The 18356-nt window shown below is 33.9% G+C and overlaps 1 protein-coding gene across 1 annotated transcript in view; it reads left to right on the top strand.

Annotated features, from left to right (window-relative positions):
• Positions 1-400: 400 nt before the first annotated feature.
• The window catches only part of LOC106873965 (transmembrane 9 superfamily member 1), a 64492-nt gene continuing 46536 nt past the window's right edge, over positions 401-18356 (top strand). Inside the window, exons 1-4 of the mRNA XM_014921513.3 lie at positions 401-472; positions 5585-5728; positions 8361-8442; positions 12104-12208. Of these exons, the coding sequence (XP_014776999.2) occupies positions 401-472; positions 5585-5728; positions 8361-8442; positions 12104-12208 (403 nt within the window). The remainder of the gene's footprint in view (positions 473-5584; positions 5729-8360; positions 8443-12103; positions 12209-18356) is intronic.

Below are 18356 nucleotides of genomic sequence, written 5' to 3'. Positions count from 1 at the left end.
TATGCAACATTGGTCACCAGCATGAAAGATGTATGTTAAATGATGATGATGAAATACGTGCTTCAAGAGTCTGATGAAGATACATTGTGGGGCTCACTTTTACAGAATAGAATATTGTGTGTTGATCAAATTATGAAATGATAGAATACATTTCTGAAGATTTGATTTAGATGTGTATTTTAAAAAACAGAAGAATGTAAGATAACAGGTTAAATATTTATAGTTGAGTATGAGGAAAAATAACATTGCTATATTGTAGATCTCTCAAAGTGATATCAGCAGTTTCCTTTACAGAAGTGAATCTGAGTGAAAAAGATAGTGCCCAAAATTCTGAAAAGTAGCTTGAAATAGATAGTAGTAAATAAAATGGTTAATGTTAAATTTCAGTTCATTTTGGGTAATGGTTCAACAGAAAATATTCCAGAGACAGATAGGCTTATCAATGGATTGTAGTTCTGGGAATTACAGACAGGTAAAACACTAATCTAGGTTGTTTGACACACAAAATAGAACGCAGTAGGAAGGGATGTGGATACAGTTGGCTACCTCTTCATTTTAAAAAGACAAAATTGAAATGTATATAATTCTGAAGACAAGAAAAATTGGAAAAAAAAAAAAAAATACGAAAGATGTTATAACACTGATTAAAATGAAAAAATATTTATATTAATTTAATTGATGGATCTCATTTATAATAATGCTATTCATAGTTAACTGTTTGAAACTAACTTAAATACTATTGCATATACATATGCTCAGTCACACACTTAGGTGTATAGAGTATATATGCAAACATTTTAAATGTATGCACAAATATATACACATACAGATGTTTAGTTTTGCTTCACTCACATTGTACAGATGACTGAGAAGCAAGGAGGAGATCAGAGACTTGCTAATTGTAAGCTTTAAAGGTAAGCTGAAAATATTAAGTAAGAAATAGATCTAAAATAAATCATTGTTCATACAGATGAGACAAAAATATCAAAATTTATGGAGTAATGCAGTGTTGAAGGCCTATCCAAGTGATAGCAGCAGCAACAAAAAAGGGGGAAAAAACATTAAAACTGTGATTGCTGTAATAAAGATGACAATAGTGAAAAAGACAGCCTCCTGCTTACATCTGTAGTATTAATATTATAGAATACACACACAAACAAACAAGTCATGCAGTGTTGTAGAAGTCAGCTGCCTAACGTATGTGAACCATCAAACATTCAGGAAAAAGAGAACATTTTTGTTGAACTAATACAGAACCAGAAATGTCTATTGTGTCATATTTCTGTTGAAGACATTGTACATGTGATCAGTAGCTGCCCAAAAATGTCGTCAAGGTACTACCTCCTAGTATGACATGACATTGTCATTAAAATAATATACAACGTCATTCAAAAAAAAGACTGTCCTAGGATAAAATATATATAGTTCTCCCTGTTATTGAATGCATATATAAACATCAACCGAAGGAATATCGATAGAACATTCTTATCAAAACTTCTGCCAGGTGCAAACTTAATAGGCCAGATAGCAATTTTGGGGGGGATAGGCAGGAAAAATTGTACCATCACAAAGGTCAGTTGCCCTGAAAGAAGGTTACTATGGACAAATGTCGCAAATCCTTCAGCTTCTATACCTAGATTATAACTTTACATTTATAGCAATAATAATTAGTGCTCTTGGTTTTGTGAGTAAATGACTAAGTGACAATCTGGAAAAGTTAGGGTTTTCAGAAATAGAAATCAACCAGCTAACTTGCATATTACAATTACAATTTGTAAGTGGAACAGTAATAATATGCAAGATTTTTTCTAGTTGTAGTATTGTTTTTATCTACATTTCAATTCTGGAGTTTTGTACCTTTGTTAGAAACCAACTCCTTCCTTAAAGAATGACTCTAAATGATTAAAAATAGATAAGATCATGCATAAATACATTGATTTAATAAAAGATCAAGAATTGAGCTTATAAATAAAGTGTTTGCAATAGGATGTCATGATAGTAAAAATACATTTGAAAAAAAATGAAGATTTTTACAATATTCTGGTCATATTTTTGATAACCTTCTAAGAAAAATATACTACTATTTATTGATTGTTTTTAATACATATTGCATTCATATTTCTTGATAAATTCATTAGTTTAAGAACAGTGTCAAATGTCAGCAGATAGTTAAATTATGAAATAAACAAATATGGTTTGCAAAAGATATATGATAAACTTTTGTTTCATTGTCAAATATTTTTTGTTAGAATTCATGTTTAAATTTATATTATAAAAGTATAATTATGGTATCTATAATAACTTTTAAGTTAAACACTTTTCAATTATTTACAATTGTTTTATTCAATCTAATTTTTGAAATACTATTAAAATTATTGGATTTGTAATTTCTCTTATGTGTTTGCATCTCTGTGTGTATATACATTCATTTTGAAACAGTTACAGAAATAATCAAATCAAATGTAAATATTGCCTTTTGATAACTCTTAATGTTTTCTTATTTGAAGTTGATGAAATTATCAATGAATTTATTGGGTAATTGCTCATTTAATTTATAATGTAAATATTTTGTGGAAAAACTTTTAAAGTGCTTTCCTGTTTTTAAACTGAATAACTTGTAATCATGCAGTTCATTATTCATCTCAGATACATTTGCTTTAATAATACAATAAACTTTTGTTTCCAATAGTGTGGACTTGCTTATCCTGTCTTAAGTTACATTATTGTGATAACAAAAGAGATGAAATAAGGAGAAAGATTTTGCTAAAATAATTCTAAGCTCTCAGCAGAAGGTTTAATCTTGGGGTTGTTGGTTTATTTAAAAAAAATTTTAAAGATGTTATCTTATCAGTTTATCATTGAATACATGTCTGTCTTGAGAAATGTTTCTTGTAATAATTACATGCTCTTGTAAGTGCAACATGAACTTACCCATTTCTCAGAATTGGTTTTGTCAAAAATATATTCTGTTTAATGATGATGATGATGGCAGTGACAATTATCGTTTTAATGTCCACTTATAATTTTTATATTAAAATAAGGACAAAAAATGTCTATAAAACATAATGAAAAGCATTGATGAGTCAGAGTGGCTTTAAAATTCACTTGTTCTTGAAATAATTTCTTTCATCATCATCATCATCATCGTTTAACGTCCGCTTTCCATGCTAGCATGGGTTGGACGATTTGACTGAGGACTGGTGAAACCGGATGGCAACACCAGGCTCCAGTCTGATTTGGCAGAGTTTCTACAGCTGGATGCCCTTCCTAACGCCAACCACTCAGAGAGTGTAGTGGGTGCTTTTACGTGTCACCCGCACGAAAACGGCAACGCTCGAAATGGTGTCTTTTATGTGCCACCCGCACAAGCCAGTCCAGGGGCACTGGCAACGATCTCGCTCGAAAATCCTACAGGAGCCAGTCAGGCGGTACTGGCAACGGCCACGCTCAAAATGGTGCATCTCATGTGCCACCCGCACAAGAACCAGTCCAGGGTCACTGGCAACGATCTTACTTGGCTTGCCGGGTCTTCTCACGCACAGCACATTTCCAAAGGTCTCGGTCAGTAGTCATCGCCTCGGTGAGGCCCAATGTACGAGGGTCTTGCCTCACCACCTCAGCCCAGGTCTTCCTGGGCCTACCTCTTCCACGGGTTCCCTCAACTGTTAGGGTGTGGCACTTTTTCACGCAGCTATCCTCCTCCATTCTCACCACATGTCCATACCAGCGCAATCGTCTCTCTTGCACGCCACAACTGATGCTTCTAATGTTCAGCTTTTCTCTCAAGATACTTACACTCTGACGGGTATTCACATTGACATTACACATCCAACGGAGCATACTGGCTTCATTCCTTGCGAGCTTACGTATGTCCTCAGCAGTTACAGCCCATGTTTCACTGCCATGTAGCATGGTTGTTCGTACGCATGCGTCATACAGTCTGCCTTTTACTCTGAGTGAGAGTCCCTTTGTCGCCAGCAGGGGTAAGAGCTCTCTAAACTTTGCCCAGGCTATTCTTATTCTAGCAGCTACACTTTCAGCGCACCCACCCCCACTACTAACTTGGTTGCCCAGATAGCTGAAGCTATCGACTACCTCTAGTTTTTCACCCTGGAATGAGATAGAAGTTGTTTCCTGTTTGTTTGCAGTCTTTATTGCACCTGAACATCTGCCACAAACAAAAACTAACTTGCTAGTTAACCTGCCTTTGATGTTGCTGCACCTCTTATGTGTCCATAGCTTGCACCGGGTACATCTTATAGAGTTACTACCTACTCCTTTTCTACATACTGAGCAGGGCCATCTACCTGAAGGGGTTTGTGTTTTATCTACCTTCCTACTTATTAGGATTTTGGTTTTAGCTAGGTTGACTCTAAGGCCCTTCAATTCTAGACCTTGCTTCCACACCTGAAACTTCTCCTCTAGTTCTGATAGTGACTCCGCAATTAGGGCAAGGTCATCAGCATAGAGGAGCTCCCAGGGGCAACCTGTCTTGAACTCCTCTGTGATTGCCTGGAGGACTATGGTAAATAAGAGGGGGCTGAGGACGGAACCTTGGTGGACCCCTACCTCTACCCAGAATTCATTGCTGTACTCATTTCCAACCCTCACCTTACTGGCAGCATCTCTGTACATGGCTCGCACAGCTCTCACTAACCATTCTTCTATCCCAAGTTTCCTCATTGACCACCAGATAAGGGATCGGGGGACCCTGTCAAAGGCTTTCTCCATGTCAACGAAAGCCAGGTACAGAGGTTTATCCTTAGCTAGGTATTTCTCCTGCAACTGTCTCACTAGAAATAAGGCATCAGTAGTGCTTTTACCTGGCACGAACCCAAACTGCATCTCATCTAAATTGATTCACTCCCTAATTAGTTGGGCTATGACCCTCTCTGTAACTTTCATAACCTGATCTAACAGCTTGATGCCTCTGTAATTATTTGTATCTAAAGCGTCACCTTTACCTTTGTAGCAGTTGACTATGATGCTGCTACACCAGTCATTGGGTATGACTCCTTCGTGTATCACCTGGTTCGTAATACGGGTGACTAGGCTATAGCCAACACTGCCAGATATTTTGAGCATCTCTGCAGTGATTCCTGATTGGCCGGGGGCTTTCCCGGTCTTCATACTCTTAATTGCTTTATCTACCCTGGTACTATCAACTCGGATAGCTGGTCCCTCTATTGGGTCGACATACGGCAGGCTCTCTTTCTCCCATTCATTCTCTTTATTAAGCAATCTATCGTAGTGGCATCTCCAGACCTCTTTCTTTGCATCCTCATTTAATGCAAGCGTACCATCATCCATGCGAACACATTTCTCTCCTACAACATCACTAATAGATAAAATTTTTCTGTTGCCTTTCCACTGATAAAATAGCTTTCTATTGTTGACTCTTCATTCTTTCCTCATTTTGGTGAGTTTTACCAAACTCTACACTAAGGTAAATCAAATGTAATGCATAGGTTTTCTGTTAATGGTAAGTATAGTTTTAAACAGAAAACATGCATTAATGAAGGATTCTATTGGCTTTGCTTAAAATATACGATTATCTCCTTTATATTTTATATACTTTGTTTAGTTAATATTGTTTTATAATACAACTTTCTACACACGGTCATTTTATTCGTTTCAGGTGATATTATATGTGAATAAAGTTGGTCCATATTTCAATCCTCATGAAACATACCACTATTATCAGCTACCAGTTTGCAGACCAGTAAAGGTAGATATAATTGATTATTTTTATTTTATGTATCGTAACTGGCAGTGTTATTAGATTGTCAAAGTGCTTGATAGTATTTATTTTTTGTTCAAATCTGACTGAAGTCAACTTAGTGTTTCATCTTCTGCAATCAGTAATATCAGTCATTATTGATAGAAACATTACAGTGTCAATATGATGCCTTATGGTATTTGTGGTATTTGTTCTAGTGCTTTGCTTTCCAAGTTCAAATCCTGTCGTAGCCTACATGGGTGTTATAATTTGGTTTAATGTCACACCTGATACTTAGGTACCTTTACTAGAATTCACCCAGTTGCATGCATTTGGGGTAGCCTTCCCATTTAAGGATACATTCCTTCCTCCCAGTAGTCTGAGACCCTGAAAATAGGTCATGGCCTTTTCTCATGACTAAGCAATAAAAAAAGATATCAGATATTAAATTACTGAGATATATAACAAAATACAAAGGTTGGAAATAAATTAAGAATTGGAAAAATAGAAAAACAGAAAACATATATCATGGTCTGGGAGAAAATGGTAAACATTTAAATGTCATGGTAGGAAAGAAAGGGAAAGAAGAAAGGCATTGTTCTGATAGGAAGGTAAACTTAGCTTCTTTGAATTTAGGTAGATGTTTAAATTGGATCTATTTAGTACAAAAAAAAAAAATTAGTAGTTGTTAAGTTTTCATTATTTGGGTTCATTCAAGTATGTAAACGTAGGTGTGTGAAGTTAAGTTTGTAAGAAAGCACAAGTCAAATACAGGTCAAATTTAGTGATCTGCATTAGAAGTTAACTTCCAAGTATATTTTCGCTTGATTAAGAGGTTTATTTTTAAGTACTGGTTTTGTAGATTAAAAAATTTGTTACTGTTTCTTGTACAAATTTTTCCATGTTGGCAGATGGACACAAATATGTTTGTTGTTACTAATATTATAGACAATCTTGCAAGTTAGCAAGCATACACCTTCATACTCAATCACATATACACACACGTATATAATTAAGCTTCGATGTACAAATATTTACATATATTTCAATATACATATATGTATATGCATGTGTATATAGCTATGTGCTTTTTGCATACATGCATACTTTAATACATATGCACATACACATAGATACACATATATAAGTATGTATGTATACATGCAAAAATGTGTACATGTACATATTTGTATATTTGTATGCATAAATGTATTTTAAAGTTTATATACATGCTTCAATTATATCCATATAGTAATTTAAATAAATACATAAGCAGTATGAATGTGTGTGTGTGTGTGTGTGTGTGTGTGTGTGTATGAATTATCCCAAAAGTAATGTAAAAGTAAGTATAACATTTATCAATTGGTATAGGCTGTTCAGATTGCACGGTGGTAGATTAGTAAACTCTTTCTCCATACAAAGGTTCTACTGTCTCCATCACAAGCAATAAATTTGCACATTTGTTGCCCCTAATTCTCAAACCCTCTTTCAAAAAATTTGGGTGCACACTGTTGTAACCATTTCTTCATAACCATCTTCATTTTGCCATCAAGTTGTGATCCCCAAAGCCTGTCCTTCAGTGTACCAAATCTGAGTTGTACGGTAGATAGAGGGTCACTGGCCAACCCAGTTTGGACATTGTCTGATCTGTTGCCACCTTTGTATGTGCTTGCACATTATCATTGTGAATGTGGATCATTATCAGATTCTTGTTAGATATCTTACTCCTAATGGCTTTTCTAAGCTTTTTGAGTGTCTCAGTGCACCATTCACTATTCACAGTGGGATGGTTTCTCAAGAGCCAGCCAGGCAGAAGCCTGCACCAGACTTCTGTGACTGTTTTGGCAGGATTTTTACAGCTGGATGCCCTTCCTAACACCAACCATTCAGCAGAGTGGACTTAGTACTTTTACATGGCACAAGCAGAGGCGAGGTCAGTTTTGGCAAGGTTTTTACAACTGGTTGCTCTTCTGAGTACCAACCACTTGGGTGTTTTTAAGTGGCATCTGCACTGACAGGGTCACCAAGTACTCGCAAGACAAAAAAAAAACTTTCAAGAGGGGAGTGGGCATTAAAGGAGGTGATCTTGTGTCGGGTGATGAAAGGTTATAGTGAGACAGTGAGACAGAAACAGGTGTCTTGCTGTAGAGGAAGTACAAGGTTACCCAGAGAGAGAGAGAGAGAGAGAGAGAGATCAGGAATGGAAACAGAAACAGGTGCGCTACCACAAAGGAACTACATAGTTACCCAATCTAAAGAAGTGCAGGAAGAGAGAAAGAGTGGGAGACAACAGGATAGAGATGGTGGTAAAATGCCAGGCATACTCACAAGGGATGAGGATCAAAATATAAATGGGATGGTTGAGTAATGGATGAGAGAAAGATATAGATGGTGGCAAGTGCCAGGGCATACCCTAAAATCTGAAATTAGAAAACTGGCAACATCCCTACAAAATTATGGTGAGAATACATGTTGAGTGTAAATTAGAAGACAACAGTTGAGAAACAATAAAGTTAAGAATTGCTAAGAAATTTATGTCTTCTGATTTTTTTTTTTTTTTTTTTCATTGCTGAAATTTCTATCTGCAGTTTCAATGGTTTGTAAAAGTTGTGTTTCAAATATTTTGAAACTTTCATTTCAGATCGAGCACAAATCTCTTACTTTAGGAGAGGTCCTTGATGGAGATCGTATGGCTGTTTCTTTGTATGAACTAAATTTTAAAAGTAAGTCCTTTATAAATAAGAATTATATATTTAAAATTTCAAAGATACTTAAACTGTTTTTACTAATTTTGTTTTGTAAATAATTATCATGAGAAATGTAGAGGTGTTATCTCTGTTCCAATATTAATTTGCTGCTCCTACAAGTAAGCTAAATATGCAACACAAGTGATTCACTTAATCTATCATAGTGTATATGAATAAAAACATTTGACTTCTGTGAAGACTCATTTGCCATCAGTTTTTGAATAACTGTATATCTAACAGAAAAGCCTGATGGGTTACAAATATCTGTTCAGATAAAACAAGAAAATCTTGCATGTACATTTCAAGAAACATTCTTACTCCAGATTTCCTGGCATCTGGTATAGGGAAATGAAGTATATATTGCCAAGCAGTGTTTCATAGTGTAGTCTTTACAGAAGCTGTCATTTATAATTCACGTTAACCCTTTAGCATTTAAACCGGCCATATCCGGCCAAAAGTATTCTGCCTGTTTTATGTTCAAACTGGCCAGATCTGGTCTCTTGCACCAACCTTACAATATTGTTTTAAAAATTAACAGCTACCTCATCAAAATCACATAGCTACAAGATAATGTATGATTAGTTCAAAACAATGTAGATGAAAAAGCATTAATTTTGGCACAATAATGTGAACACTAAAGGGTTGAATTTTGAATGATTAATGATTTTGTGGTGGTTACAAGGGAGACAAGCTAGTGTGTAAGCATCTTGAACTTTGTCGTCCACTAAAGTTAATTACCATTTATACACAAGGTCTGGCTTTGGTTATTTTGCTGTATGCATGAATTTCTGTTTGTTTGACTCAGGTTGGGGAAATACAATGCAGTATCATTCTGGTGTGACCTTAATATGGACATGCAGTTTTGGGGTCAGCTGGAAGGAACAATAGCTATTGATTGCATTACATAAGTGTCTGAGTGGTCAAATAATTTTTACCCATGTCTTTTGAAGTGTAGGTCATGTGTGTGTGTGTGTTTGTCTACTGTTTAGTATGGTGGTGGGGGCATAAGTGTGCCAGTTAGTGTTTTTGTTTTTTGTTTTGATTTTTATTACTGAAGGAAAAATTATGATTTCCAGGCAATAATGACATATATTGTTAATAAAATAATGTACTTTTTTCCCCTACTGTTATGCTACCGAATGCCTATAGTGTGTTTAATCATTGATATGTTATGAATTTTTGTACCTTCTGCCAACAGCAATAGAAGTCATTGATGTTTTAAGTGGTTCTTATAATTTTGAATTATATATAGTGTCACTTTAGCTGCCCTTGTTTTGATCAGGTCAACTTTGATATGATAGATCCATTGTCAAAGAAATTCTATTCATGACTCTTTTTTTTAAATGTGAAATAAAACTACATAATTCATTGTGTCCTTTCTTTTTAGATAATAGAATATGATTTATGGGTGATTTTGGCTATTATTTCTTATAGGTCAAGCTCTCTACTTTGCACTTTCTATTTCTTGCTTCTTACTCGTGCATCTGAAGCATAAGCATATGGTCTTAAGTAAATCCAGTATGTTTCTGCCTAACTACTCATTTGACTGCGGTCATGCTGGAGCACTGCCTTTAGTCAAACAAATTGACCCCAGAACTTATTCTTTGTAAGCCCAGCACTTATTCTATCGGTCTCGCTTGCCGAACCACTGAGTTACAGGGACGTAGACTCACCAACATCAGTTGTCAAGCGATGGTGGGGGGGGGGGGGACAAACACAAACATATATATATATATATATATATATATATATATATATATGTATATATACACACATATATATACACATATGACGGGCTTCTTTCAGTTTCCATCTACCAAATCCATTCACAAGGTTTTGGTCGGCCCAAGGCTATATTGCCCAAGGCGCCACGCAGTGTGACTGAACCCGGAACCATGTGGTTGGTAAGCAAGCTACTTACTACACAGCCACTCCTGCACCTACTATATATAATTCCTACCTATCACTTTGCTTTTAAACAATTCTTTTATATGCTTTTGCTTGATTTAAAGCTCTTTATCATTACTGTGGTTATTGCATCTTCCCTCACCAAACATATATCTTGTATATTTGTTTTCAGAAAATTAAATTAATTTAGAAATTAGCATATTGCAAATAAGTACCAATAATTTTTCTCATCTAGAATTTTAATTTAGTTATTTTATTTCATCTACTTGTGACACTGCACTGACTTTTGCTATCAATGAAAGAAGGACAGGTCTTTTTTACAACTCATTTCTATGATATTTCTGAATTATGTATCTCTTAATTGTCATAAATAGTGATCTACTTTGGCAATTTTTCAGCATTATAAAATGCACAAAACTGTTATTATCAGATCCTTTGATAACATGCAGTCTCGACTGTATAATGATTTTAGTTTTTGCACTCATTAAGGAAGTCAGTATAAGTCAATATATACATCTTTAAAAATAATATATGTATACTAGGAGGATGGATTCCCTACACTTTTCAGCTTATAATGTCTAACTGCCAACTGATTCCCAGTTTCAGCTTTGCAGCCTTGAATTTAAGTCTACTTTCTAAAACTCCTTTCCATCATTGGTCTTCAGTATTGTATACTGAAGCACACTAGAATGCAAGGTATAAGAGTTGAACATCCATCTAGAGCTCTGAGGCTGGGAATCAGTTGAAGGTTAGACATTATAGGCTGAAAAGTATAGGAAATCCATCCCCTAGGTATTCTTGTATTATCTTTTAAAGTAAAATCAAAACTATAAAATAGTGAAATATGAAAGGGAAATCAACAAATCAAGAAAATAACTTTTAAACATTTATAAGAAACATTGAAATAAATAAACAGCGAAATAGCTTTATAACTTTTAATGAAAATCAAATTGATGTTATCAAATAGGGAAATGTGAAAGAATTTTAATTTCAAAATATATTTAAATATTTAACAAAATTTCTTTATAAAAAATGTTTTTCGTGTCATCATGTCATATACATAGCCTTCCAATTATATTTTTTACAAATTAGATGAGTGTTCAACTCTTACACTTTGCATTCTGTTGTGCTTCAGTATAGGATACTGAAAACAATGATGGAAAGGGGTTTTAGAAAGTAGAGTTACACTAAAGTCTGCAAAGCTGAGGCTGGGAATCAGTCGGAGGTTAGACATAAGCTGAAAAGTGTAGGAAAGCCATCCCCCTGATATAATCCTCACTTGCATCAATTTCCATTACTGCTGAACACTGATGAAATAAATTAGGTCTACTATTGTACAATAATGTTAGCGAATCTTAGCTTGTTTGCAAAGGTGAAGTGAACAAAATCTGCATGACATTCACTTATACTGCTGGAACCTTAATATGTCTAGTCAATATTTTTGGTAAAGGCAATGTGCACCTAAAATTACTGATGTAAATTTTTTCACTTTTATGCTTTGAAACAAAAAAATAATATTCCCAATTTCACCACTTTGAAGTAACTTTATTTTATCATAAATATATATCTTCAAAAGTATAATTATCATAAATAAAGTTGCAAAATTATACAGATAACATTTAGGAAAAGTTTAATTAATTGTATTTTTTTTTTTTTGTTTCTTTGTTTTTGTTAATTACTTCTTGTTTTTAAAACTACTTTTGCATTGTTTCTGTATTCTTTTCTTCAGAGGATGAACAAAAACGTGAATTATGTAAAGTTAAATTTTCTGAAAATGATATGCGATTATTACGAGATGCAATTGAAGATCTCTATTATTTTGAGTTTGTTATCGGTGAGTAGACATAGTAATGTAATTTTGCAGATCATCAAGAGATTCATTGTGTACATGTTTGAAATATCACTAAATTTATTTGCATATTAAATATTCTGTTCTTAATTTCCTTTGTTTTCAAAAAAATATATTCATCTATCTGTCATTTAATTTAAACATATATCCACCCTTTATTTCAAGTATGATACCAAGACTTGTATAATCATATAAACACATTCCTTATTCATTCAATTTTCAAACTTCAGTGTCCAGTTTATATTAATAATGATATGTGAGGGTTTCAAAGGATACCTGTGTCTTCTTGCACCAAGTCATGCAGCACAAAACATAACTTGATAGGAAAACATTACGAGACAACTACTATCACAATGAATGTCAAGAGTACACACATGACTGTGGAATAGTCAGCCATTTCACATAATTCAATGAGCAGGCTGCTCTCTCAGGTTCTTCGTTCCAAATCTACTCGCAATGCTTTAGTTGGCCTGAGCTATAATAGAATGCACTTGCCTACAGTGCCATACAATGAGACTGAACTCAGAATCATATGGAAAATAAAGTGAGAAGGGATGATACTGAGGATGTGGGATGGATGTCACAAGTATAGGTCTCAAGAAGAGGGGAAGATAACTACTTGCACCAAGGGGGTGAAATATGTGCAGAATCTGCTGCCTAACAATGGCACTGAATAATACCACTGTTAGAAGAGTGATAAAAGGATGGATGTTAGCAAGATGAGAGGTGGGAGTAAGCTTAAAGGGGTCAGACAATGCAAAAGTGGGATCCAGTGAATAGATAGACATAAACATAATGCTTTTAAGACCACACTTTCGCTACGACAGATGAGTCTTCTCATGCACAATGAAATGCCTATCATTTCACTCCTTTGTAATCACCATGAGGCTCAACAGCTTCTCATCAGCTTTCGCTATTTCATTTTTCATGTCTTCTTGCGCCTCCCTTTTCCACAAGTTCCATTTACTTTAAGCATTATGTAATATTGCATGTGTGTGTGTATTATTTGATAACAATTTGTCTCAGCTCCATATGACTTAGCTTTGTAGGCTTGTAGGACAAACCCATCTCATCTGATATGTGTACATGATACATCATATAAATGAACATTATGGAGTTCATTTTGAAGAATGAGTCATAAAAGTATTTAACGTAGTGCTATGTTGTAGTGCAGTGTATTTTGAAGTATCATTTCTTTTTTAACAATTTTATTTACATACATTTATATGTTTCTGTTTACCATTCTTGTTATGTTTATATGTGATACATCAACTCACATGTGTTTCAATGTCTATACAGTCCAAGTACTTATGTGCAATTATGTTGTTTGTATGTGTTTTAAAATTCTTGTTCATTTTCCTGTATAAATATAGCATCACAAACACATAAACATATACTGAATGTCCATTAATAGAAGGATATACACTTATTTGTATATATATGTGTGTGTGTGTGTGTGTGTATATACATATATACATATTTATGTATGTGTGTGTGTGTGTGTGTGTGTATATCTGTTTGTTTTCCTGTCTTGTGTTTTGTCCGCCACTACATTCCTCCATGGCTAGATTTAATTTGCGTATACAAATTTAATCTGCGATCCATGGGACGAGCCGTTTTAACGATGCGTCCTGCCCGAAGCTCGTTGAAACGCCGGTGTTAAAACATGGGTAGCTGATGAAGTAGAATGTTCTCTATGTGGCTCGTGTGTTCTCGTCTACGTTTGTTTGCAATGTCCTGTACCCAGATATGCACCTATACATACAGGTGGATGTCGGTATGCACATACCTGTACGTATATATGCATATACTCATTTACTTTTGTTTTTATATATATATATATATATATATATATAAAGGAATACAAAAATGGGACAAGAATGCAAAACATCCAGGCAGCTAGATGATACAAAAAAAAGGGACAACAAAACATTCAGACAGATATTACAAAAGAGGGACAGGAAAAAACACGGATGGGTCATTTGAAGTTTTCTTTCCTCAGTCGAGTTCCAGATTATCTTTGCAATTTCAGCTGGTTATACTCAAGACACATATATTGCCTTGCTTGGAAACCGGTGAAGGGTAGTTATAGGATGGGCATCTGGTGATAGACAATCTACTTCGACAAACTCAGTCCAACCCATGTAAACATAAAAAAGTGGATAATACAATGATGCCAATGGCCTGGCTCCCCATCAGTTACAACAAGTGTTCCAGTAAATATGATCAACTGAACACCCAACTCAGAAATTAACGTGCTAGTGGCTAAGCACTCCACAGATACGCATACCCCTAACTTAGTTATTAGTGAGACTCACCATGACACAGAGTATGACTAGGTTGGCCCTTTGAATTACAGGTACAACACATTTTTGCCAGCTGTGTGGACTGGAGCCATGGGAAATAAAGTGTCTTGTGCAAGGACACAATGCACCACCAGGGACCAAACTCACAACCTCATGATCATGAACCAAATACCAAATCTATCACACACACATACCAAATCTATCACCAAACTTTCATTGGTCCAGGGTTATAACAGAAGACACTTACCCAGGACTTAACCTATGTGGCTGGGAAGCAAACTTCTTAACTACACAGCCACACTTGTGTGTGTGCACGCGCACACATTGGTATATAGTCACACATGCTGACATGCACACACACACACACATTATTTTGAAGCTGGAAATACCTGAGCAGCTACTTTGGTGGGAATACTCTTTTCAGATTCTATACATTTACATATATATATGTGTGTGTGTGTATATATATATATATATATATATATATATATATATATATATATGTCCAACCCATGCTAGCATGGAAGGCGGACGTTAAACGATGATATATATATATATGTATATATATATCTGTATATATATATATTTATTTATATATATATATATATATATATATATATATACAAAATGTGTATATTTATATATACTCTCACATATACATTTACATGTTATGAAGATTAGATCTACACATTTAGGATATATACTCAGTGTATGTTCAATATATTTTTATATAGTTAATTTGCATATGTGTAAATTTGTTGGTGTATTTAATATTTAAGATTTCTATGTAATTATATTTTCATTCTTTTGTCATTGTCTCCCACTTTTAATTTTTTCTTTTTTTTTTTTTTTTTTTTTCATACATATCTAATTGCATGCATAATTTATTGTGGCAGATACAAAATTTATAAGAATTTTAGTATAATATATAGTACAGAATTTTAAGCAGATTTGATTTGTGTTCCTTTTTTTTTTTTTTTTCTGTCTTTTTGTTTTTTGTCTTTGGGGGGGGGGGGGGGGCAATGTTTCATTTAACTGTCAGAACAATTTCATCTGTAATTTACAAGTCTTCATTGGACAGAACTTGTACATTATAGAAAATGGAAAGTTAATCATCCACAGTAATTATTGAATTTCATTTTCTTTAAGTTATCATAATTGATTTAAATATTTCATTTTTAAGGATTAGTTAATTTTGCCCTTTGAAATATCAATATACTTATTAAAAGCAATTTGAAATTTGAAAACCTTACATCAATTTTCCAAAATTCCTTTAACCTGTAATTGAAACCTTGTTACAAGTAGACTGAAACTGTTTCAAGGGAATATCTTTAAAAACTACATCTAAAAATTGAACATTAACTTATATATTTAGTGATTTAGTTAAATGCGAATGCTGACCCATAGTACATATAAATAGAAACCAAAAGTTAGTACCCACTGGTAGATCTCAGGGCATTAGTCACTGTTATAAACACGTGAGAATTTGTTCAAAGTTTAGTAGTTATGTATTTTGTGAGTTTTACTGATTTGCTTGTCTTTGAGTGCTTGTCTACATCTGTAGCTACCTGTAATGATGATTTTTTAAGTTCTTTTTGTCTGACTCAGTCTTTGCTTGTGAATGCCTTTTAATGTAATATATCCCGTTAAAAAAAAAAAAAATTTTCCATTTATAAGTTCAGTTTAAGTAAATAATTTTATATTTAACATAGGTATGAACAAAGAATTTTTTATATTTACTTTAACTCTTTCGTTACCAACCTGGCAGAAACCAGCTCTGGCTCTGAGTACAGATGTCTTGTTTTCATAAGTTTTGAATTAAAATCTTCCACCAAACTTTAGTCACAATTTATGTTCCTAAAACTAGCTGAATGATAACTGAGTTATTTTACTAAATTCTTTGTTATATTTAAAGTAATTGAAAGAAACACAGAGCATCTCAAAATAAATACAATAACGAAAGAGTTAAGGTGCTTTAATCATTGTCAGTTCTTAATGTTCTTCATTCATACTTAGTTGTGAACTTATCTTTACCAGGTATATATATGTATATATTTCTAACACATGTGCACATATATATCCTTATATGTAGGTCTTCAAGGATGGAAACTACTGTTCTGTTCAAATAGCTTCAACATAAATTCATCATCATCATCATCATCGTTTAACGTCCGCTTTCCATGCTAGCATGGGTTGGACAATTTGACTGAGGACTGGTGAAACCGGATGGCAACACCAGGCTCCAATCTAAATTTGGCAGAGTTTCTACAGCTGGATGCCCTTCCTAACGCATTATATCAGAGAAATGTTAAAAAGAAAAAGTTTTAATTTTTGTTGCAAGGATAAAATACTGAATATCTAATACAGTGGTAGTTTTTGTTTTCCTCTTAAACATTATAAATAATACACAATGTAGGGTAACCATGTCTTCTATAGCAAGATAACTTTGGCCTTAATGTCCTCTTGAGATTACTTGGTGCCAGTAGCACAAAATAAAAAAGTACCTTGTTAAGAAGGGCATCCAACTGTAGAAAACATTTCAAATCTGACTCTGGAGCTTGCTGGACTCTATCAAACCATCCAGCATGGAAAGCAGGCATTAGATAGTGGTGGTGGTGGTGGCAATGGCAGCAGCTCCTCCTCCTCCTCCTATTAATCACTCATGTCATTTAGTGTATTTTCAAACCTTTTCCAGGTACCATGTTTCTGCAAATACATTTTTTAAAGCTTTCTACAACAATTTCTTCTACAATTTTTTTCTGACTGTCAATTATAGTAATATTTCATGGTTGATTAGTTAGTTGCTGAAGCAGTATCCACAAGTAAAATCAACTACATCAAAAGAAGTCCTACAAATATTAGCTTAGAAAATTGCAGGCAAATTTTGAAAATATATTCCTCTGACTTGCATTGACATTTTTTTCCTTTTCCTTGCAATACAATCCTGGAGAATGGTACATGAAAGTATCAAAAATCCTTATCATGAATAGAAATTGGTTTCACGAAAGCCTAAGGATATGTTTATTTTATACATACATTGCACATAAAAATGATTGGAAAATATGCCGTTATAAAATATGGAAAGAAATACATCATACTTCATTGATATTTTCACGTCTCATTTTTTTGTTCTTTTGAAGACTATTGGTTTAAGTCAATTTAATTGTTTTTTAATCAATACAAAGTAGTTCTGTATCCAACTATTCTTTTTTATATATTTAAATTTTCTTTTCCTGTACAAAACCTCTTCAAAAATTTTCATGGCCATTTCCAAATCACCAATTCTAATGATTTTGAAATTAATTATAACTTGTTTTTTGTAAATCAAGTATGTGTAGATGTGTGTATTTATGTATGTATATGTAACTATATATATGTGTGTGTGTATACACACACACAAACACACACATCCATAAAGTCAGAAACTATGGAAGGTGAAAATATATCTAACTACATGACTTTCATAGGATCATGGCTGTTTCGCAACCTTCTTCATGTAGTATTAATTTCAGTATGGAAGAAATTATGCATACATGTTTGCATACTGGAATAAAAACTAAATAGCTGTGACTCTATAGAAGTCACGTGGCTAAATAGATATATATTCACCTCTTACACCTCCTGACTTTTTAGTTTTATATACTCCTCATGAAATAATTTCATCAATCGGGTTTTCTGGTTTTCAGCTTCATGGACACACTGTTACACTTCTTTGTAATTAATTGCTATGTGAACTGATAACCAAGTCTGTAAGAGGAGTTTTCTATCATAGTCACATGATCCTCTGAATCATCTTATACTACTCACTTATATATATATACAGGTTA

Source organism: Octopus bimaculoides, chromosome 10 (assembly GCF_046866305.1).
Source record: "Octopus bimaculoides isolate indiv1 chromosome 10, ASM4686630v1, whole genome shotgun sequence".
NCBI lineage: Eukaryota > Metazoa > Mollusca > Cephalopoda > Octopoda > Octopodidae > Octopus > Octopus bimaculoides.
This window is presented reverse-complemented; position numbering and strand designations above follow the sequence as displayed.